The sequence below is a fragment of the Hemitrygon akajei genome, chromosome 3 (genome assembly GCF_048418815.1).
Source record: "Hemitrygon akajei chromosome 3, sHemAka1.3, whole genome shotgun sequence".
In the NCBI taxonomy this organism is placed as follows: Eukaryota; Metazoa; Chordata; class Chondrichthyes; order Myliobatiformes; family Dasyatidae; genus Hemitrygon; species Hemitrygon akajei.
The window spans coordinates 145598964-145617542 of record NC_133126.1 but is presented as its reverse complement, the minus strand read 5'-3'; the positions used below and the strand labels follow the sequence as shown (position 1 = coordinate 145617542).

The window sequence follows — 18579 nt, the reverse complement described above, 5'->3', positions numbered from 1 at the left end:
AACTTAGATGAACTATTACAAAGCATCAGCACTGTTAAGCATTTAAACACATTATATTCAATAAAAGATAATGTTTTGTTTCTCCAAATTCCAACATAATACAAATAGTCTGAAATTGTATGTGTTCAGCTTCAAGCAGTCTATCATATCTAAAAATAATTCTGCGGAAGCAACACTTGCAAAAAAATTTGCTGTCTAGTTTCTGTATCTAGTTGCAGCAACACTCACCAGAAGAATTCCCCTGCAAGCTATTTCTAAAGACAATAATTAACTACCGGTAAACTGTTCTAAAACGAAATATTCCTCAACAAGCTATTTTGACAAACTATCTAACAATCACCCAGAAAGATGCTGAAGACGTTTGTGAGGTGTAATTTGCAAATCAGGAAAGGTATCATTAAGATTGAAAGATTACACAGAAAATTTACAAGGATGCTGCCAGAACTTGAGGATCTGAGTTACAGGAAGAGGCTGAATAAGTTAGGACTTTATCCCCTGGAGCACAGGAGAATGAAGGGAGATTAGATAGAGGTATACAAATAAATAGGGAAAATACAAGAAAAGTTTTCCATCGTGGTTGGGAGAGATTAAAACTAGAGGCCATAGGTAAGAGTGAAATGTGGAATATTTAAGGGAAACCTTAGGGGGAAACTACTTCACCTAGAACGCTGCGAGAGTGGGACAAGCTGCCAGCAGAAACAGTGGATGAGATGGGTTTGATTTCAATATATAAGAGTAACTTGGATAAGTACATGGATGAGAAGGATACGGAGGACTATGGTTGATGGGACTAGGCAGAAAACCAGTTCAGTACAGACTAGATGAACTGAAAGGCCAATTTTTATGCTATAGTCTTCTATGACTCTATGATTCTCTAAAATAGAAGGGAATGAAAGAAATTTTATAGTCCCAGTACCAATCATAACAAACTTCATACTATTAGAAAGTATACACCTGAACTTTGGGAATATTGATTTAAGGTTCAGCTCTGTCACTTGGCAGAACAAAATGCAGTCTGATCATGACTGAAGTATTTAATTAATATCAGTGAAAATCTAGGATAGTCCCAATCTATGGTCATAAATATTCACTTACCGTGCATTTCTTTGATACGAAGTGTATTTTGATGTAGCTTATGCTTTAGGATTAATTGTTCCAAGTAATAAAAAGTTTTCTTGTGTGTAGTCTAAGGAATTCCAAACATAAAAAATGTTAAAGGTATTCTCATTTTTATTTTCTATTAAGCACAAAAAATTCCAGTATTTCACTAGATGATTCACACTCAGTAGCCACCAGTACACCTGCTCATAAATACAACTATCTAATCACGTGGCCGCAACTCAATGCATAAAAGCATACAGACAAAAGGTTCAGTTGTTGTTCAGAACAGGGAAGAAATGTGATCTAAGTGACTTTGAACATGGAATGATTGTTGGTGCCAGACAGGGTGGTTTGAGTATCTCAGAAACCACTGATCTCCTGGGATTTTCATGTACAAGTCTCTAAAGTTTACAGAGAACAGTTCTGTGGGGGAAAAATCATCTTGTTAATGAGAGAGGTCAGAGGAGAAAGGCCAGACTGGTTCAAGCTTACAGGAAGGCAAGAGTAACTTGAATAACCATGTGTTACAACAGTCGTGTGCAGAAGAGCATCTCTGAACACGTAACATCAAACCCTGAAGTGGATAGGCTACAGCAGCAGAAAACCATACAAAGTTCCATTCCTATAACTAATAAAGTGGCCACTGAGTGCAAGTTCTAGAAAACTTTATTGAATGAAAATCAGTTTCACTGGAAAATGTCATATGAATAAGATGTGTACTTACTAATGAACATATGACAAAGAATCTCTTTTTGCCAATTATTCCAGACAGACATGTTGTTTATACTTACACTTATATATCTACCAATCCATCTGTTGTAACTAACAATATTGTAGCTATATACATAAAACTTTACAAAATGAAGTAAATATTTATATGAAAAGATTTAACGATGTCACATCACCATGGGACTTTAATTTGTGACACAAAAAAAACATAGGTTTAACAAAGTGAGTTAGTAAATAAATCAGTGTGCTATTTAATGCTATTAAATAACTAACCACCATTCCATCCATCATAGTTGATTTATTTACCCTCTCAATCCCAATCTCTTGCCTACTCCCTGTAACCCTTTAACACCTTAACTGATCAAGAACCTATTACCTCCACTTTGAATCTACCCAAGGACTGGCCTCCAGTCTTCTGTGGCAATGAATTCCATAAATTTATTACCCACTGGCTAAGAAATTCCTTCTCATCTCTGTTCTGAGGCTGTGGTCCCCTTATCCTACTATAGAAAACATCCACCCCACGTCCACTCATGTAAGCCTTTCAATATTCTGTAGATTTCAATGAAACTCTCCCCTTATTCGTCTAAACTCCCAAGGAGTAAGGCCCAGAGCCAAATAGTCATCATGCATTAACCCTTTCATTCTTGGGATCATTCTCATAAACCTCCTCTGGACCCCACTAATACCAGAACATCATTTCTTAAATTATAGGGCCAAAAACTGAATACAATATTCCAAATGCAGTCTAACCAATTCCTTATAAACCCTCAGTTCTGTATTCTAGTCCTCACGCGAAGAATGCTAACATTGCATTTGCCTTCCTTACTACTGACTCAATCTGCAAGTTAACCTTTAGGGAATCCCAAGTCCCTCTGCACCTCTGATTTCTGACTTTGTTCCCTATTTAGAAGTAGCCTAAGGCTTTATTCCTTCTACCAAAATGCACGACTGTATACTTGCCTACACTGTAAAATCTGACACTACTTTTCCTATTCTCCTAATCTCTCTAAATCTCTCCATGTCTTTCTGCAATCTCAATTCCTCAACACTGTTTGTCCCTCCACCTCTCTTTTAACATCTACAAATATGGCAACAAAGCCATCAATTCCATCATACATATCATTTATATATAACGTGAAAAATGGTGAACCCAACATCAGCCCCTGCAGAACACCATTAATCACCAGCAGCTAACCAGTAAAGGCTCCACTTTCTGCCTTCTGCCAGACAGCCAATCTTCTATCGACGCTAGTATTTTTCTTGTAATTCCATGGGCTCCTATTATGTTTAGTAGTCCAATGTGCAGCATCTTGTCAAAGGCCTTCTGAAACTCCCAAGTAAACAATATCCACTGACTCTCCTTTGTCTATCCTACCTGTTGTGTCCTCAAGGAATTCCAACAGATTTATCAGAAAAAATGTCCCCTTAAGGAAACTAAGCTGACATCAGCCTATTTTATCAAGTACCTTCAAATCCCCAAAAGCTCATCCTTAATACAACTTACAACTTGCCAACCACTGAAGTCAGGCTAGCTGGCCTATAATTTCCTGTCTTGTGCCTCTCTCTTCTTATAGAGTGGAGTGAAATTTGCAATTTTCCAGTCCTCCAGAACAATTCCAGAATCTATTGAAAGATCACTACTAATGCCTCTCTTTCAGTCGCCTCTTTCAGAACCCTGGGATGTATACCTGGTCCAGTTAACTTATCTACCTTCAGACCTTTCTTCTATCCAAGTGCCATCTCCTTAGTAATAACAACTATACTAATTTCTATCTCCTGACACATTCAACTTTCTGGCATGCTTCTGGTATCTTCCATTGTGAAGACTGATGCAAAATACGTACATATTCAGAATGCTTGCCTGCTTTTTTTTAAATCTCCATTTCTACCTCTCCAGCATCCAGCTGTCCAATGTCTACTCTTGCCTCCGTTTTACTCTTTATACATCTAAAAAACTTTTGGTAACCTCTTTTATATTATTGGCTGGATCACCTTCATAGTTCATCTTTTTTATCCTTATTGCTTTTTGAGTCTTCTATGGCTGGTTTTTAAAAAGTTTCCCCATTCTCTAATTTCCTACTGATTCCTACTATTTTATATGCCGTTCCTTTTGCTTTTATGCTGTCTCTGACTTCCTGTATCAGCCACAGTTGCCTCATTCTCCTTTTAAAACGCTTCTTCTTCATTGGAATGAACCAATCCTGTATTCTCCAAATTACTCTCAGAAACTTCAGCCACTGCTGCTCTACCATCATCCCTACTAGTGTTCCCTTCCAATTAACTTTATTTGGCTCCTCTCTCATACCTGTTATTCCTCTTAAACCAACATAATACCGATACATCAGATCTTAGCTTCTCCCTCTCAAACTGCAGAGTGAGTGACTACTGCCTCCTAAGGGTTCCTGTACCTTAAGCTCCATAATCAAATCTGGTTCATTACACACTTAATTCAGAATTGCCTTCCCCCTACTAGGCTTGACCACAAACTGCTTTAAAAAGTCATCTGCTAGGCATTTTACAAATTCCTTCTCCTGAGATCCAGCACCAGCCTGATTTTCCAATCTACCTGCAAACTGAAATCCCCCAGGACCTTGCCTTTTTAACATGCCTTTTCTATCTCTCATTGTAATTTGTTTCTCATATCCTGGCTACTGTTCAGATGCTTGCTTATAACTTCCATCAGGGTCTTTTTACCTTTGCAGTTTTTTAACTCTACTGATAAGGCATCTATATTTTCTTATCCTATGTCATTTCTTTTTTAACCAACAAAGCCACGCCACACCCTCTGCTCACCTGTCTACCTTTTAGATACAAATATCCTTGGATGTTAAGCTCCCAGCTGTATCTTCTTTCAATCACAACTCTGTGATGTCTGCAAGATCATACTTGCCAATTTCTAACTGTGTTACAATATCATCCACCTTATTTCATCCATGTTATTTCATTAGCTTTGCTGCAGTAAATAATTCTATGTATTTAACTGCTACTTATTCCACACACATATCTACAGCATTCAAAACTTTGAAATGCTGTTACTCACATCAAAATGTTAAGGTACACTAATCTTGTACATTAAAAACAATTTATTCACCTTCTGGCGAACTTGCACTACTGCTTTCCAGTAGTCTTTAGCTTCAACACGGTGGCAATCATCACACATCTGTGGTAGAATGACAAAATCTACCACAAATACTTGCTGCAATATTGTTCCACTCATTACCTGCACACAAAACTTGCTATTAGAGAATGTAAAATAGATTGAATATTATATACTACAACTTAATAACAAATAACTTCAGCTGTACATAAGGTCAGAAAATGTTCCTCAGTCAAAGGTTCAAGACATCCAGGAAACAAAGAGAGCCAGCCAAGTCAGTAACATTACCAGCTGTGGATTGTGCAAAGTAATTTTTTTTAAATCTGAAGTCATTATAAGGCATGCAAAACTGAGAATGTTATCCACAAGCAGCCCATCTAATAAACAGGCGCTTCCCAGCCAACTTTCTTATTCTGGATAAGTGCTACTGCACTTTGGCATAGTTATAATTGGCCCAGTATAAATTAAGAATATCCAATTTAAATGGAGATTCATTGCTCAAACTCTTGAGAAAGCAGTGTAGGTCTCATGATCAAATATCATTTTGAAAATAAGAGTAAACATCTTTAAATGTCAATTTTTAAATACATTTGAAATTTCTATTCACAATTCTTCATGATATTCAAAATTAAGTGACAATGTCAAGTCATGATTAAAGCTTCACCTGCAGTCGCTCAAATAATGCTGTGAATGAGTTTGCTGTTAAGGATTAAGCTTCTTCTTACCTCCTTCTGAATGGTCAGCTTGACCTTTAACCTCTTTGAATGAGGCTCTGTCCAAATGAAGCCTGCATCTATAAGTCGCACCTGTGTAAAAGAAACCACATGCTGATGCTGATAACTAAAGTATCTTAGTGATTAGTTTTCCCCATGAGATTTCCTACACAGAAATGTGTCCAAATCTACAACACTAGAATAAGGATAGCATAAAGGTTCTAAAACGAAGACTCTGATGCTCATTCAGTTAATTAAACCTTCTTAAATGATCAAAGTACAAAATGTTATTCCCTCTGCCAATTTTCTCTCTCCATCCCAAGCAGTCAATTTGGCAGCATCCAATGAAAATCCTTCCAAATTTTATCCCATCCTTCAAAGCTTCATCTAAGTAATAATATTTACACAGGTATTCATAGCAACCAGTATGAAAATCATAACTACCGTAAGCATCATAAACTATACATTTGCCACAGAGAGACCAGGAACAACAATTTCACTTGACGACTATTATTTTAACTATTTCTTTTTTAAGGGTGATTTTGACTAAGACTCCAGAATTGAGAAGACACACTGCTTAACTATTAACCAAGGACATTAGTTAAAAAATAATATTAGATGATTGGATGTGAACAGTTTAGGGTTAGGGTTAGGGTGAGATTATGCGGGCAGTGGGCGAATCAGCCCTCTTGTGCTTTTTGATCTCGTCACTTGAGATTCAGTTTCACGCAACCCTGCCACTTTGAACTGGCCCACGCCTTCACTGACCAGGTCCAACACTTGTCTTTGTTGAATTTTGCCCCTCCTGACATAGGACATCGGGTTTGTGGGGGTTTAGCAAGGGTTAATCGGGAAGTGCCTAGGGTTTGTGGGGGTGTGTGCCCCTTTTGGACTTTAGGATTATGTTTGAGTGTTGGGCTGGTGGATGTATGTGTTTGGCTGGGTGAGGCTGGGCTGCAGAGTTTTGAGTGGTGATGCTATGGCGGATAGGCTTATATGGTGAAGCCAGGTTAATCTGGCCCATGTCTTTCGTTAGGGTTAGGGTTAGGTTGAGATTATGCGGGCAGTGGGCGAATCAGCCCTCTTGTGCTTTTTGATCTCGTCACTTGAGATTCAGTTTCACGCGACCCTGCCACTTTGATCTGGCCCACGCCTTCATTAACCAGGTCCAACACTTGCCTTTGTTGAATCTTGCCCCTCTTGACATAGGATATCGGGTTTGTGGGGGTTTAGCAAGGGTTAATCGGGGTGTGTTTAGGGTTTGTGGGGCTGGCATTAGGGTTAGGGTTAGGGTAACAAAATACCAAAACTGGTATTTCACAAGTTGGTACTTCGTATTCCAAATGAGCAATTGGTGCTGGAATGAGTATTTCTCCTCTACTAGTAGTCCCCAACAACTTTTGCGTAAAATATCTCTTACAAGTTTATTTGGTACGATCAAGTCTGCCAGCTAACTGTTCATTGTGGTAATGCTATAGCAACACACACAAATGATGGAGGAACTCAGCAAGTCAGGCAGCATCTCTAGGAATGAATAAACAGTCAAAGTTTCAGGCCAAGAACCTTCTTCGGGACAGAGAAGTAAGGGGGGAAGACACCAGAATAAAAAGGTGGGGGGGGGGGGGAAGGAGGCTATCTGAAAGGTGGGTGGGAAAGGAATCTGATAGGATGGGAGAGTGGACCACAGGAGAAAGGGAAAAGGGTGGGGACCAAGGGGGTAGGTGAGAAAGGGTAAAAGGTCATAATGGGAAATTGAGGAGGGGGGGAGAGAGTATTTTTTAAACTGCAGGGAGAAATCAATATTCATGCCATCCAGATGGAATACAACTTGTTGCTCCTCCACCCTGAGGGTGGCCTCATCTCGGCACGAGAGCTTCGTATATTCACTGTATATAAACTGATGTCACAGATAACTTGCAGCTACTTTTAAATATTTAGCAGCTAATTCAACAAACAGAAGGATTATTTCTTCATTAAAATAAACACTGACATTTTCTTGTTAAATTTTACAAAATATACTATCAGTAATAGCTTGTGATCAATAACCAGGTCTTTGAAACTGACAAAAATATAACAAAATCTTAAGCTATGAAGTATAAATATTCTTTATCTGCAATTAAATATTCTTAAAAACAAAACTCAAAATAAACTAAGCTTTTTCCCATATGACCCAATCTACTAACCTTGCTCAAAGGGGCCTTCATTTTTTTAAGACACAAAGTTAAAAGTTCTCTTGATTCCAATGCACATTGTATCCAGGTTCCAGGAGGTTGAAGATATCTATTGGGCAAAATCAAAAGCCAGCATCTAAGTATTCCATTTTTTGTTATTTTTTTTGTGCAGGAGGAGGGATTTGGGGGTGAATGTGCCTGATCCCTTCTTTTCGAGGTTTTTTTGAGCAGGAAGAGGGATCTGGGTGTTGATGTGCCTGATCCATTTTGTTTGTTTTTAGCTGCAGGAGGAGGGATTTTAGGGTCTACGCAGTTGATCCATTTTGCTCATTATTTTGTGCGGAAGGGGGGATTTGGGAATTGACATGTCTGATCCATTTTTTACAGGGAGGTGGGATTTGGGGGTTGATGATCATACTGCCTTTTCTTTATTGGTTTCATGGCTACTCAGAGAACTGAAAAATTTCAGAGTTGTATATTTCGAATAAATCTGGGCAAGTTTGATGAATTAGTTGGCATTAGCAAATTCAATTATACAAGTGATTACCATATATCTTCAAGTTTTCATTCTGTAACCCAAGAGCAGTATTTTTCTATAAGGTGTCATGTCTCCTACATCAAGCCAAACAATATTTGCACATTCAGCATGGTAAAACTATATAGCTGATTTTAAAGGACTGATTTACTGCAGTCCAAAAGTTAAAACCAAATCTTAGCAAATATTTTTTACCAATACACTTTCAGCATAATTGTTTTGCGAATTATGAAAATACATAACAGAGAGAGAATGGTGCTTTTATCAATGACATTTTCACTGTTATGACTTCTAACTTGTTTCTGTAGACTAAATATAGAAAAGATGCCAATCAGAATCAGAATCAGGTTTATTATCACTGGCATGTGACGTGAAATTTGTTAACTTAGCAGCAGCAGTTCAATGCAATACATAATCTAGCAGAAAGAGAGAAAATAATAAATAAAACATAATAAACAAGTAAATCAATTACGTACATATATTGAATAGATTCTTAAAAAAATGTGCAAAAACTGGTTAACTGTATATTAAAAAAGTGAGGTAGTATTCAAAACTTCAAAGTCTATTTAGATGGCAGAGGGGAAGAAGCTGTTCTTGAATTGCACAGTGTGCCCCTTCAGGCTTCTGTATCTCCTACCTGATGGTAACAGTGAGAAAAGGGCATGCCCTGCGTGCTGGAGGTCTTTAATAATGGCCACTGCCTTTCTGAGACATCACTCCCTAAAGATGTCCTGGGTACTTTGTAGGTCAGTGCGCAAGATGGAGCTGACTAGATTTACAACCTTCTGTAGCTTCTTTTGGTCCTGTGCAGTAGCCCCTCCATACTAGACAGTGATGCAGCTTGTCAGAATGCTCTCCACGGTACAACTATAGAAGTTTTTGACCATATTTGTTGACATGCCAAATCGCTTCAAACTCCTAATAAAGTATAGCCACAGTCTTGCCTTCTTTATGACATCAGTATGTTGGGACCAGTTTAGATCCTCAGAAATCTTGACACCCAGGAACTTGAAGCTGCTCACTCTCTCCACTTCTGATCCCTCTATGAGGATCGGTACATGTTCCTTTGCCTTACCCTTCTTGAAGTCCACAATCAGTTCTTTCATCTTATTTACCGTAGATTCCGGATTATAAGCCGCTACTTTTTTCCCACATTTTGAACAGCTTTGAACTCTGCGGCCTATAATCCAGAGCGGCTAATACATGGGTTTTTTTCATGCCGCCTCGTAAACATTTTGCCTCGTAACAGTAGACCAATAAAATTGATGAGTAGTTCACAGAGGTCCAATGAAATTGTACGATAAATCAAGCGCACTTTCACAATTAAATTATTGTAAATCAGTCATTTGTACTCACCCTCATCAACATGGAAAATACTCGAAGAAAAGCAAGACCCGAGCGCGTCAGACCCGATTAGACCCGATCGCATTGCGCAAGCGCGTCAGACCCGATTAGACCCGATCGCGTTGCGCAAGCGCGTCAGACCCGATTAGACCCGATCGCGTTGCGCAAGCGCGTCAGACCCGATTAGACCCGATCGCGTTGCGCAAGCGCGTCAGACCCGATTAGACCCGAGCGAAAACGCTGCTTTTAAGTTAAAGTCGATCAATAACTTTTCCTGGTAGGCTGCAGTATATATATTTTTACCAGTCGCTAGGAGATATTGGAATGTTGTTCGTGCTGTTCAGTAAAAAAGTATATGCAACGTAATTTGTGTTACCGATACGTATGTATATTTAAAAGTAGCGGTGCGGCCTAAAATCCGGTGCGGCCTTTACAATTAAAAAATTGATTTTATTTCTAAAATTAGAGCCTGCGGCTTTTAATCAGGTGCGCTCTGTAGTCCGGAATCTACGGTACATTGAATGCCAGGTTGTTGCTGCAGCACCTTTCCACTAGTTGGAATATCACTCCTGTACACCCTCTCATCACCACCCGAGATTCTACCAACAACGGCTGGATCGTCAGCAAATTTGTAGATGGTATTTGAGCTATGCCTACCCACACAGTCATGAGTATACAGAGAGTAGAGCAGTGGGCTAAGCACACACCCCTGAGGTGCATCAGTATTGATCGTCAGTGGAGAGGATATGTTATCACCAATCCACACAGACTATGGTCTTCCAGTTAGGAAGTGAAGGTTCCAATTACAGAGGGAGGTACAGAGGCCGAGGTTCTGCAACTTCTCAATTAGGATTGTGGAAATGATGGTATTAAATGCTGAGCTATAGTTGATGAACAGCATCCTGACGTAGGTGTTTGTGTTGTCTAGGTGGTCTAAAGCCATGTGAAGAGCCACGGAGACTGTGTCTACCGTACCTATTGTGACATTATTAAGTTATTTTGACATCGACTTAATAAATAAATAATTTTTAGAAGTAAACAAATTCACTGAAAATGCGATGTATTATATGCACCCAAAAATTCAATTTTATTACCCACAAATGTAATTAGAACATTTATCCACATACAAAAAATGTGTGACGATTCGGTAATATTTCATCTGTCAACAATACCTCTGAGTTGCTTGAAATCAAGTAATTATTTTGGATGGCGCAGATGTACATCCGTGACTTACTGAGGGCTGTAGGAATTTGTACCTGTTTTCCTCTTAAATATAGTCCTTTTGATCTACTTTCATTGCAATCTGCAGCATGTAAAATTTCCTCTTAACAATAGACTACGAAGTTACATCAATGATCTTCAGACCTCAAGTTCAAAGGTTAAATGTGGAGCAGTTAATCGCGACGCCTTTAAGGGTCAATGTCATGGCTAAAAATGCAGCAGGACGCGTAGAATGAGACCTCCTCTTCCAAGCATCTTGTTGGCGAATGTACAGTCATTTGAAAATAAGATTGACGATCTCAGGGCAAGGCTGCTGTATCAGAGGCAGGTAAGGCAGATCCCAATTGTTTGTTGCATTGAGACCTGGTCATACCAGCCCCGGCTATCCGATCACGTTTTACTATTTTCAGAATGGATCAAACCTCGAATTCTGGTAAGGAAAAAGGAAGCAGCATATGCTTTTTAGTCCATTCTCGTTGGTGCACGAATGTTGGAGTCATGTCAACTTCTTGTCCTCCTGACTTGGAAAAATTAACGATTAAATGTAGACTATTCTACTTGCCTCAAAAGCTCTCATCTGTGATCCTAACCACAGTTTGTATACCTATAAGCAAGCGCTCGCAGAACTGCACAATGCTGTCTGTAAACGAGAAATGGCCTTTCCCGACGCATTTCAAATTATAGGCAGAGACCTTAACTAGGCATGCTTGAAAAAAAACCCTGCCCAGTTATCATCAGCACATAACCTGCTGCACCAGAGGTCCCAGCACACTAGACCACTGCTACACTACGATAAGGAATGCCTATCGTTCCTTCTCAAGTCCGCATTTTGGCAAGTCAGATCACTTGGCTGTACTCCTGCCATCTGCATACAGACAGAGCCTAAAGAGCAAGGCTCCAGAGATCAAGACAACCAAGTGATGGCCACAAGAGGCTGAGGAACAATTATAGAATCGCCTTGAGTCAGTGGACTAGATAGTGTTCAAGAATACATCTGAGGACCTGAGTGACTACAGCAGGGTTATTACAGACTATATAAAAACAGCCGTGGATGAGTGTGTCCCCATGAAATCATTCTGGATTTTCCCCAATCAGAAGCCCTGGATGAACAATGAAATGTGCAACCTGCTGAGAACCAGATCAGAAGCATTCAAGTCTGGAGATCAAGCATGCTACAATATATGCAGGCATGATCTCTGGAAGGCCATCTCTCGGGCAAAGTGGAGTTTCTGGACGAGGCTGGAATCAATAAAAGATGCTCAACAGCTGTGGCTGGAATTGAATGCCATAACCTCCTACAAAGTTAAATCTTGCAACATAGGGGACAACAGAGCTTCACTTCCAGATGAGCTCAATGCCTTCTATGCTCACTTTGACCAACAGAACAGGGTGGAACCATGACACACTCCCGTGTCTCCCGATGATCCTTTAGTCTCAGTTCCTGAAGATGACTTACAGGCTGCCTTCAAGAGAGTGACTCCAAGGAAAGCATCCAGTCTAGGTGGAGTACCTGGCCGAGTACTGAAGATCTGTGCTGATCAACTGGCTAGTGTATGCAACATCTTCAAACTCTCACTCCGGCAGTGTGAGGTACCCACCTGCTTCGAGCAGGATTCAAACATACCAGTGCCCAAGAAGAAAGCAGTAACCTGTCTAAAGGACTATTGCCCACTTGCACTTACATCCACAGTGACGAAGTAGTTTGAGAGGCTGGAGTGGAAGCATATCAGCTCCTGTCTGAATGATGACTTGGATCCACTCAAATTCACCTACCAAAGCAACAGGTCTACAGAGGATACCTTCTCACTAGCTCTTCACACAACCATGAAACATCTGGACAGGACAGCAAAGATGCATATATCAGGATGCTCTTTATCAATTACAGCTCAGTATTTAACACCATGATCCCCTCTAAACCAATCAGGAAGCTCCAAAACCTGGTCACCACACCCAAGTACTGTAATTGGATCCTGGATTTCCTCATTTGTAGACCCCAGTCAGTTCGGATAGGCAAAAACATCTCCTCCACAATCTCCATTAGCACAAGAGCACCACAGGGATATGTACTTAGCCCTCTGCTCTATTTGCTTTACACCTAAGACTATATGCCCAAGTATATCTCCAACACCATATACAAGTTTGCTGATGACACCACTGTTATGGACTGTTGATGAATCAGCATACAGGAGAGAGATTGAAAGCTTGGCTGAGTGGTGTAATAACAACCACCTTTCACTTCATGTCAATAAGACCAAGGAACTGATTGTAGACCTCAGGAGATGGAAGCCAGAGTTTCATAGCCAGTAATCATCAGGGGATCAGAGGTGGAGAGGGTCAGCAACTTTAAATTCCTCAGCATCACTATCTCAGAGACAACTTGGGGTGGATAATTCCACAGGGCTTGACAAGGTGTTTCCTCAGTCCCTGCGAGAGGCAAGTGCAGAAACTGCCGGGGCCCTAGCAGAGAAAATCAAATCATCCTTAGCAACAGGAGAGGTACCAGAGGATTGGAGGAAGGCTAATGTTGTTCCACTGTTTAAAGGCTCTAAATATAAACCAGGAAATTATCGGCTGGTGAGATGACAGTAGTGGAAAAGTTATTGTAAGCTATTCTAAGGGACAGTATATATGAGTATTTGGATGGATATGGACTGATTAAGGATAGTCAGCATGGCTTTGTGCATAGCAGGTCATGTCTAACCTTATAGAGTTTTTGAAAGAAAGCTGATGAAGGCAAGGTAGTGGATATTGTTTACATGGACTTTATAGACCCTGCACAGAGGTTAGTAAAGAAGGTTCAGTCACTAATCAAAATGAGGTAGTAAATTAGACATTAGTAAATAAGACATTAGTATTGTGAGAGAAGCCAAAAAGTGATAGATGGTTGCCCCTCTGACTGGAGGCCTGTGAATATGAAGTGCCGCAGGGATCGATGCTGGGTACTTTGTTGCTTGTCATCTATATCAATGATCTTGATGATAATATGGTTATCTAGATTAGCAAATTTGCAGATGACGCCAAGATTGGAGGTGGTGAACAGGAAGAAAGAGTATCATGGCTTGGAGCAGGATCTGGACCAGCTGGAAAACTGGCAGATGGAAATTAATGCAGACAAATTTGAGGTGCTGCACTTCAGTAGGACCAACCAGGTAGGTCTTACACAGGGACCTGGGAATTCATTGAGCGGCATTACAAGTAGATAGGGTCGTAAAGAAAGCTCTAGGTACATTGGGCTTCATAAATCAAAATACTAAGTACAATAAATGGGACGTTATGTTGAAGTTGTACAAGACATTGGTGAGGCCTAATTTGGAGTTTTGTGTGTAGTTTTGGTCACCTAGTTACAGGAAAGATGTAAATAAGATTGAAAGACTACAGAGAAAATTTACAAGGATATTGCTGGGTCTGGAAAACCTAAGTTATATGGAAATTATGAGGGGTATAGTTAGGATAAATGCAAGCAAGCTTTTTCTACTGAGGTTGGGTGAGATTACAGCTAGAGGTCATGAGTTAAGGGGTATGTTGTGTATGTGGCCTGGCTACACAACAATACTATTAATAAAAACGCTGGAGACGGGTGCTAAGTTTCATGGCTCTTTACTGGTAGAAACCAAACTCTGAACACACACGTACAGATCAATACATGCCTAATAGCACATGCTCAGTATGTGCCTAATAGCACATGCAATGACGTGTCCCTACAACATAAAGTAGTCCCATATTATACAGTAGCTATACAGTACACTCTTCCTCTTAGTGTACCAACTTTTTTTTAACTGGGGCACTATGCTAAACAATTAAGCTTACACTTAACATACAAATGCCTACCAATTGTTTACTTAGTAACTTAATAATATCAAATTATAACAAGCCTTTTTTTTAAACTTTTGGTCTAAGACTCATTTATAACTCAAGTCTCTGGGGGTGGGGTTTTGACCTCTGAGCATAGGGAGTTAAGATGATGTGCGCCTCCAACTTGCTAAGAGTTCTAGGCAGCAGATCGCCTCCGTCTAATGAAGACTTCTCTGTGCCACTGTTCTAGATATATACGCATTTTTGTGCTATCACTTGTCTTCCTTACCCATATCGCATTTGATCCAACTGAGCTAATTACACAGCCAATGCTCGTATTCTCCTTAGATTCCAAATAGATAGCCTGACCTTTATGATACCCTCTCTTATCATAATATAACTTTCCATCTTCTATTCGTGCTTCATATCTTTCTGCTGATGATTCAACAGGAGTGCTGGGAAGATGCTCAGGAGATGCTGGTCTTTTCGGAGATTTAAGCTTATTGAGAGGTCGCAGATCTTCCATTATCTGTTCATCTATTAACAAGTAATTTAACTGTGCAGGTGCAGGTTTTCGTCTTTTGTCTGTAATTAGAACAGGGTCATTAGGTCTCCTCCTTAGTTTCCTAGTCATTATTGGCTTTACCTCCATAGGATCTCCTATGAGTTCCATTGTTAGCCTCTCATTCTCAATCATCTTTCTTTTCTACTAACTCAATCTTTTTATCTTCAAATTGCTTCACTGCTGCTTTCTTCTCTTTAATATAATTCCTTTCCACTTGTTCTGTCTCCAGTTGCAGAAAAATCTCTGCATTTCGTATTCCTTCCTTGTATTGTTGATCTAGTTTCTTCATCCTTTTCTGATACTCCTGCAAAATGCCTTCCTGGAACTGCAGTAGCTGTCTTTTGAAAGATGTCAATTTCTCCTGGTACATCTGCTCTTTTACTTCCAGGTAGTCTTCATCATCCTGCTTATTGGCAATATCCGTCTCCCTTGCATCCTCTGTATCTTCATCTGAGTTACGGCCACGGATACTGTGTTCGTCCTCATTGTCGGCGCTGACTAGCTCCTCCTCGTCGTTGTAATAGCCGACAATGGGTGAGAGGAGAGCTGCAGACATCTTCTCCACCAAGCTGCCCTCCTTTGTTGACACATCTAGTGCCTTGATGCTGTGCCAATCCAACTGGATTTTCCTGAGCCATTCACGTCCCAGCAACGGTGGTCCTCAATTTTTCAATACATAGAGGTTCCATTGCTGTGTTTCACCTCCGTGGGTCACTGTCACTTTAATTTTGCCTTCAGGACATACATTCTGTCCTGTGTAAGTCTTTAGCAGTTGTGGAAGAAAATTTAAAGCATTATTACCGATTAGGGAGCCATTTCTGCCACAACAGCAATACTGTCTGCTCTTGGTAAATTGCCAACTAACTAACCGTACCTAGCTATAAGTAAATGACTCTCATGCTTGCTTGTACTTTAAGAAGGATGTAGGAACTTGTTTTTCTCTGAACTGACTGTTCCGTAATCTGCCCTAACACGGCAGGTAGAGTAACTTTTAAGCTGATTGGTGCTTCCGGTTATCACCTAGAACATGCTGTGAAACTTCTCTACTTGTGTGAGAAAGTGCTTTTTGTCAAGTATATTTTGATGATGAGTCTAATCTTTTGTTGAAGAGCCGTGAAGCTCCGCTTTAGGAATCTGGGCTCTCCATGATATCATGTAATAAAACCCTTTAGTCTGAAACAATTCTCTGAAGTCGACCTGATCTATTCTGTCTGCTGCTACTGAGGTTTTTTTCCACAACAGTCTGGCGACGAGGATGGGATCCTCAATATAGTCTCCTAGCTGAAAGGGGGAGGCTAGAAGACCAGGATCCAAAAAAAGAACCCTAGGCGGAAAAGGAGAAGGCAGAGAAGTGCCATCCAAGTTGGGAAGGAGAGTCAGTCTCCTAGCTGAAAGAGGGGAGACTGGTGTCCTACGTTCTAGCTGAAAGGGGGAGACATGTGTCCTACGTTCTAGCTGAAAGGGGGAGACAGGGGGTGCTTGTGAGAGTACCAAGGTAGCTACCGATTTATTCTGTGACCAAACCCAGAGACTTATGGAAAGACAGAGGAAACACACCAGAGAGCACTCATTGTGTACTAAGTGTGAATAAAGAAACTTTGTCTGTCTGAACTAAAATTGAAATCCTAAACAGGAAAAGTGGGAATTGCGAGCAGTAGATCGGCTAGCGCTGATCCTGCTAATAAGCCGAAGAGTTCCGGTGGTAAGACAAAGGCTTTGAACACTCAACTGCAGGTAGGAAAAAGACTGCCAAAAAAGATTAAAAAGATAAAACGGCACCACCAGCAAATAGGAGACACCTTAGTCCCGCCTGGATCCCCAGCGGATACGGTAATCAGAGAGACCAGAGATGATCCTTATGCGGTAACATTCAGTAGAGATTTGCATGAGTGGTCACAAGGGGATTGGCCGTATGGGGGAAGTTTTAATTTGAGATTAATCCAGTACTGGGAGGACGCTACCCAAAATAGGGTCAGCGACCAAAATTGGGATGCTGATTACATGTAAAGACATTTTAAACAATGGAAGGAGGTGGCTAAAAGACACCAGCCTCCAAAGAAAAAGGAGATTAAGTAGCCTGAAACAGAGAGGGCTGGGGTTGAAACGAAACCTGCCACAGGACTTTATCCACAACTCCCTGTTCCCACCAGTGCCCTATTGGCACCCAATAGTGAAATAGACAATTTAATAATGACGACTGCCTTGGGATGACCCGCAGACACTCTTACAACCCCCCCCCCATGCCAGAAGTTCAGGCATCTGACACCCCCAGGGGAGCAGACATCACTGTAACGAGAGAAGGGTCTCAGGAAAGAGGAACTGAATCTGAGGGAGCTGAAGGAAATGTTAGCAGTACTCAAGAGGATTTTAAAAAAAATGCCTGAAAAGGCAGAAAAAAGAGGCAGGAAAAGAGAAAAACAGAATGGAGGATAAGCTTTCAACAGACTCCTTCATTATTATCTAAAACAGCCCCGCTTCCCCTGCTGGGTCCGCAGATCCTTTGTAAATTAGGGGCAACACTGCACTGTACAGCTGAAGGTATATAGGTGCAGCTTCCTCAAATTAGGATCCCTCAAATGCTAAAATTAATGAATGGGCAACAAAAGGACAGTTCAGAACCCATACTGTACTGTTGGCAGCTGGATGGCAATCTCTATGCTTGGCAAGTTCAGAGACTGTATGACACATTGATAGGACGAGCCAACCTCTACATGCAAAATCTGCAATAGTTGATTAATAGCAGCCGAGAAAAGAAGCAGCTCCACTGCACGGTCTATTACACTTTACAAACTGATCCGCACTATGATCAGGCTGTACACCCTTATTTAAACAGTAACACTGAAGGCCACACCGTATGTGTATTTTGGTCCCGAGGGATTAGGGCCCCTTGTAGACTTAGTGGAAGATCGGGAAAAAAAAGGAGTCCGACTAGGGGACTCCTCAATGCCTCATTTGACAGTGGCCATTAAACCACCAGCAAAGCCTAAAGATATCAGGACAATGATAAAACAATTGGCGAAAGAAACCATGACTGTCTATACTATAACTCTGCCAGTACTGGGACAAGGAGCCCGAAAAGAATTCTTTAACGAAAAGGAGGGGAGAAATATGTTAAAGTCCGAGAGCTGGGAAACATCCTTCGGAAAGCAACAACTGCCAGCAGAAGACACTCTGCTTCCCCCTAGAGCCTTAGAGCAGGTACAGGGAACCTATGGGCCCAACATAAAAATCATGTGGGAAAGGCCCAAACAGCTCTGGAGCATAAAGTTACTCTAAAAAAAGAATGTGCCACTGCCCTGTATTAAACA

At 40.7% G+C, this 18579-nt stretch overlaps 1 protein-coding gene and 1 pseudogene across 1 annotated transcript in view; both read right to left on the bottom strand.

The window, feature by feature from the left end:
• Positions 1-18579, bottom strand: part of nmd3 (NMD3 ribosome export adaptor) — a 60241-nt gene that overhangs the window by 26111 nt on the left and 15551 nt on the right. The window contains exons 3-6 of the mRNA XM_073041011.1: positions 7827-7923; positions 5656-5736; positions 4925-5053; positions 1096-1186 (exon numbers count right to left, since the gene is read on the bottom strand). Coding sequence (XP_072897112.1) covers positions 1096-1186; positions 4925-5053; positions 5656-5736; positions 7827-7923 — 398 coding nt within the window. The remainder of the gene's footprint in view (positions 1-1095; positions 1187-4924; positions 5054-5655; positions 5737-7826; positions 7924-18579) is intronic.
• LOC140724113 (sin3 histone deacetylase corepressor complex component SDS3 pseudogene) lies at positions 14792-15827 on the bottom strand (annotated as a pseudogene).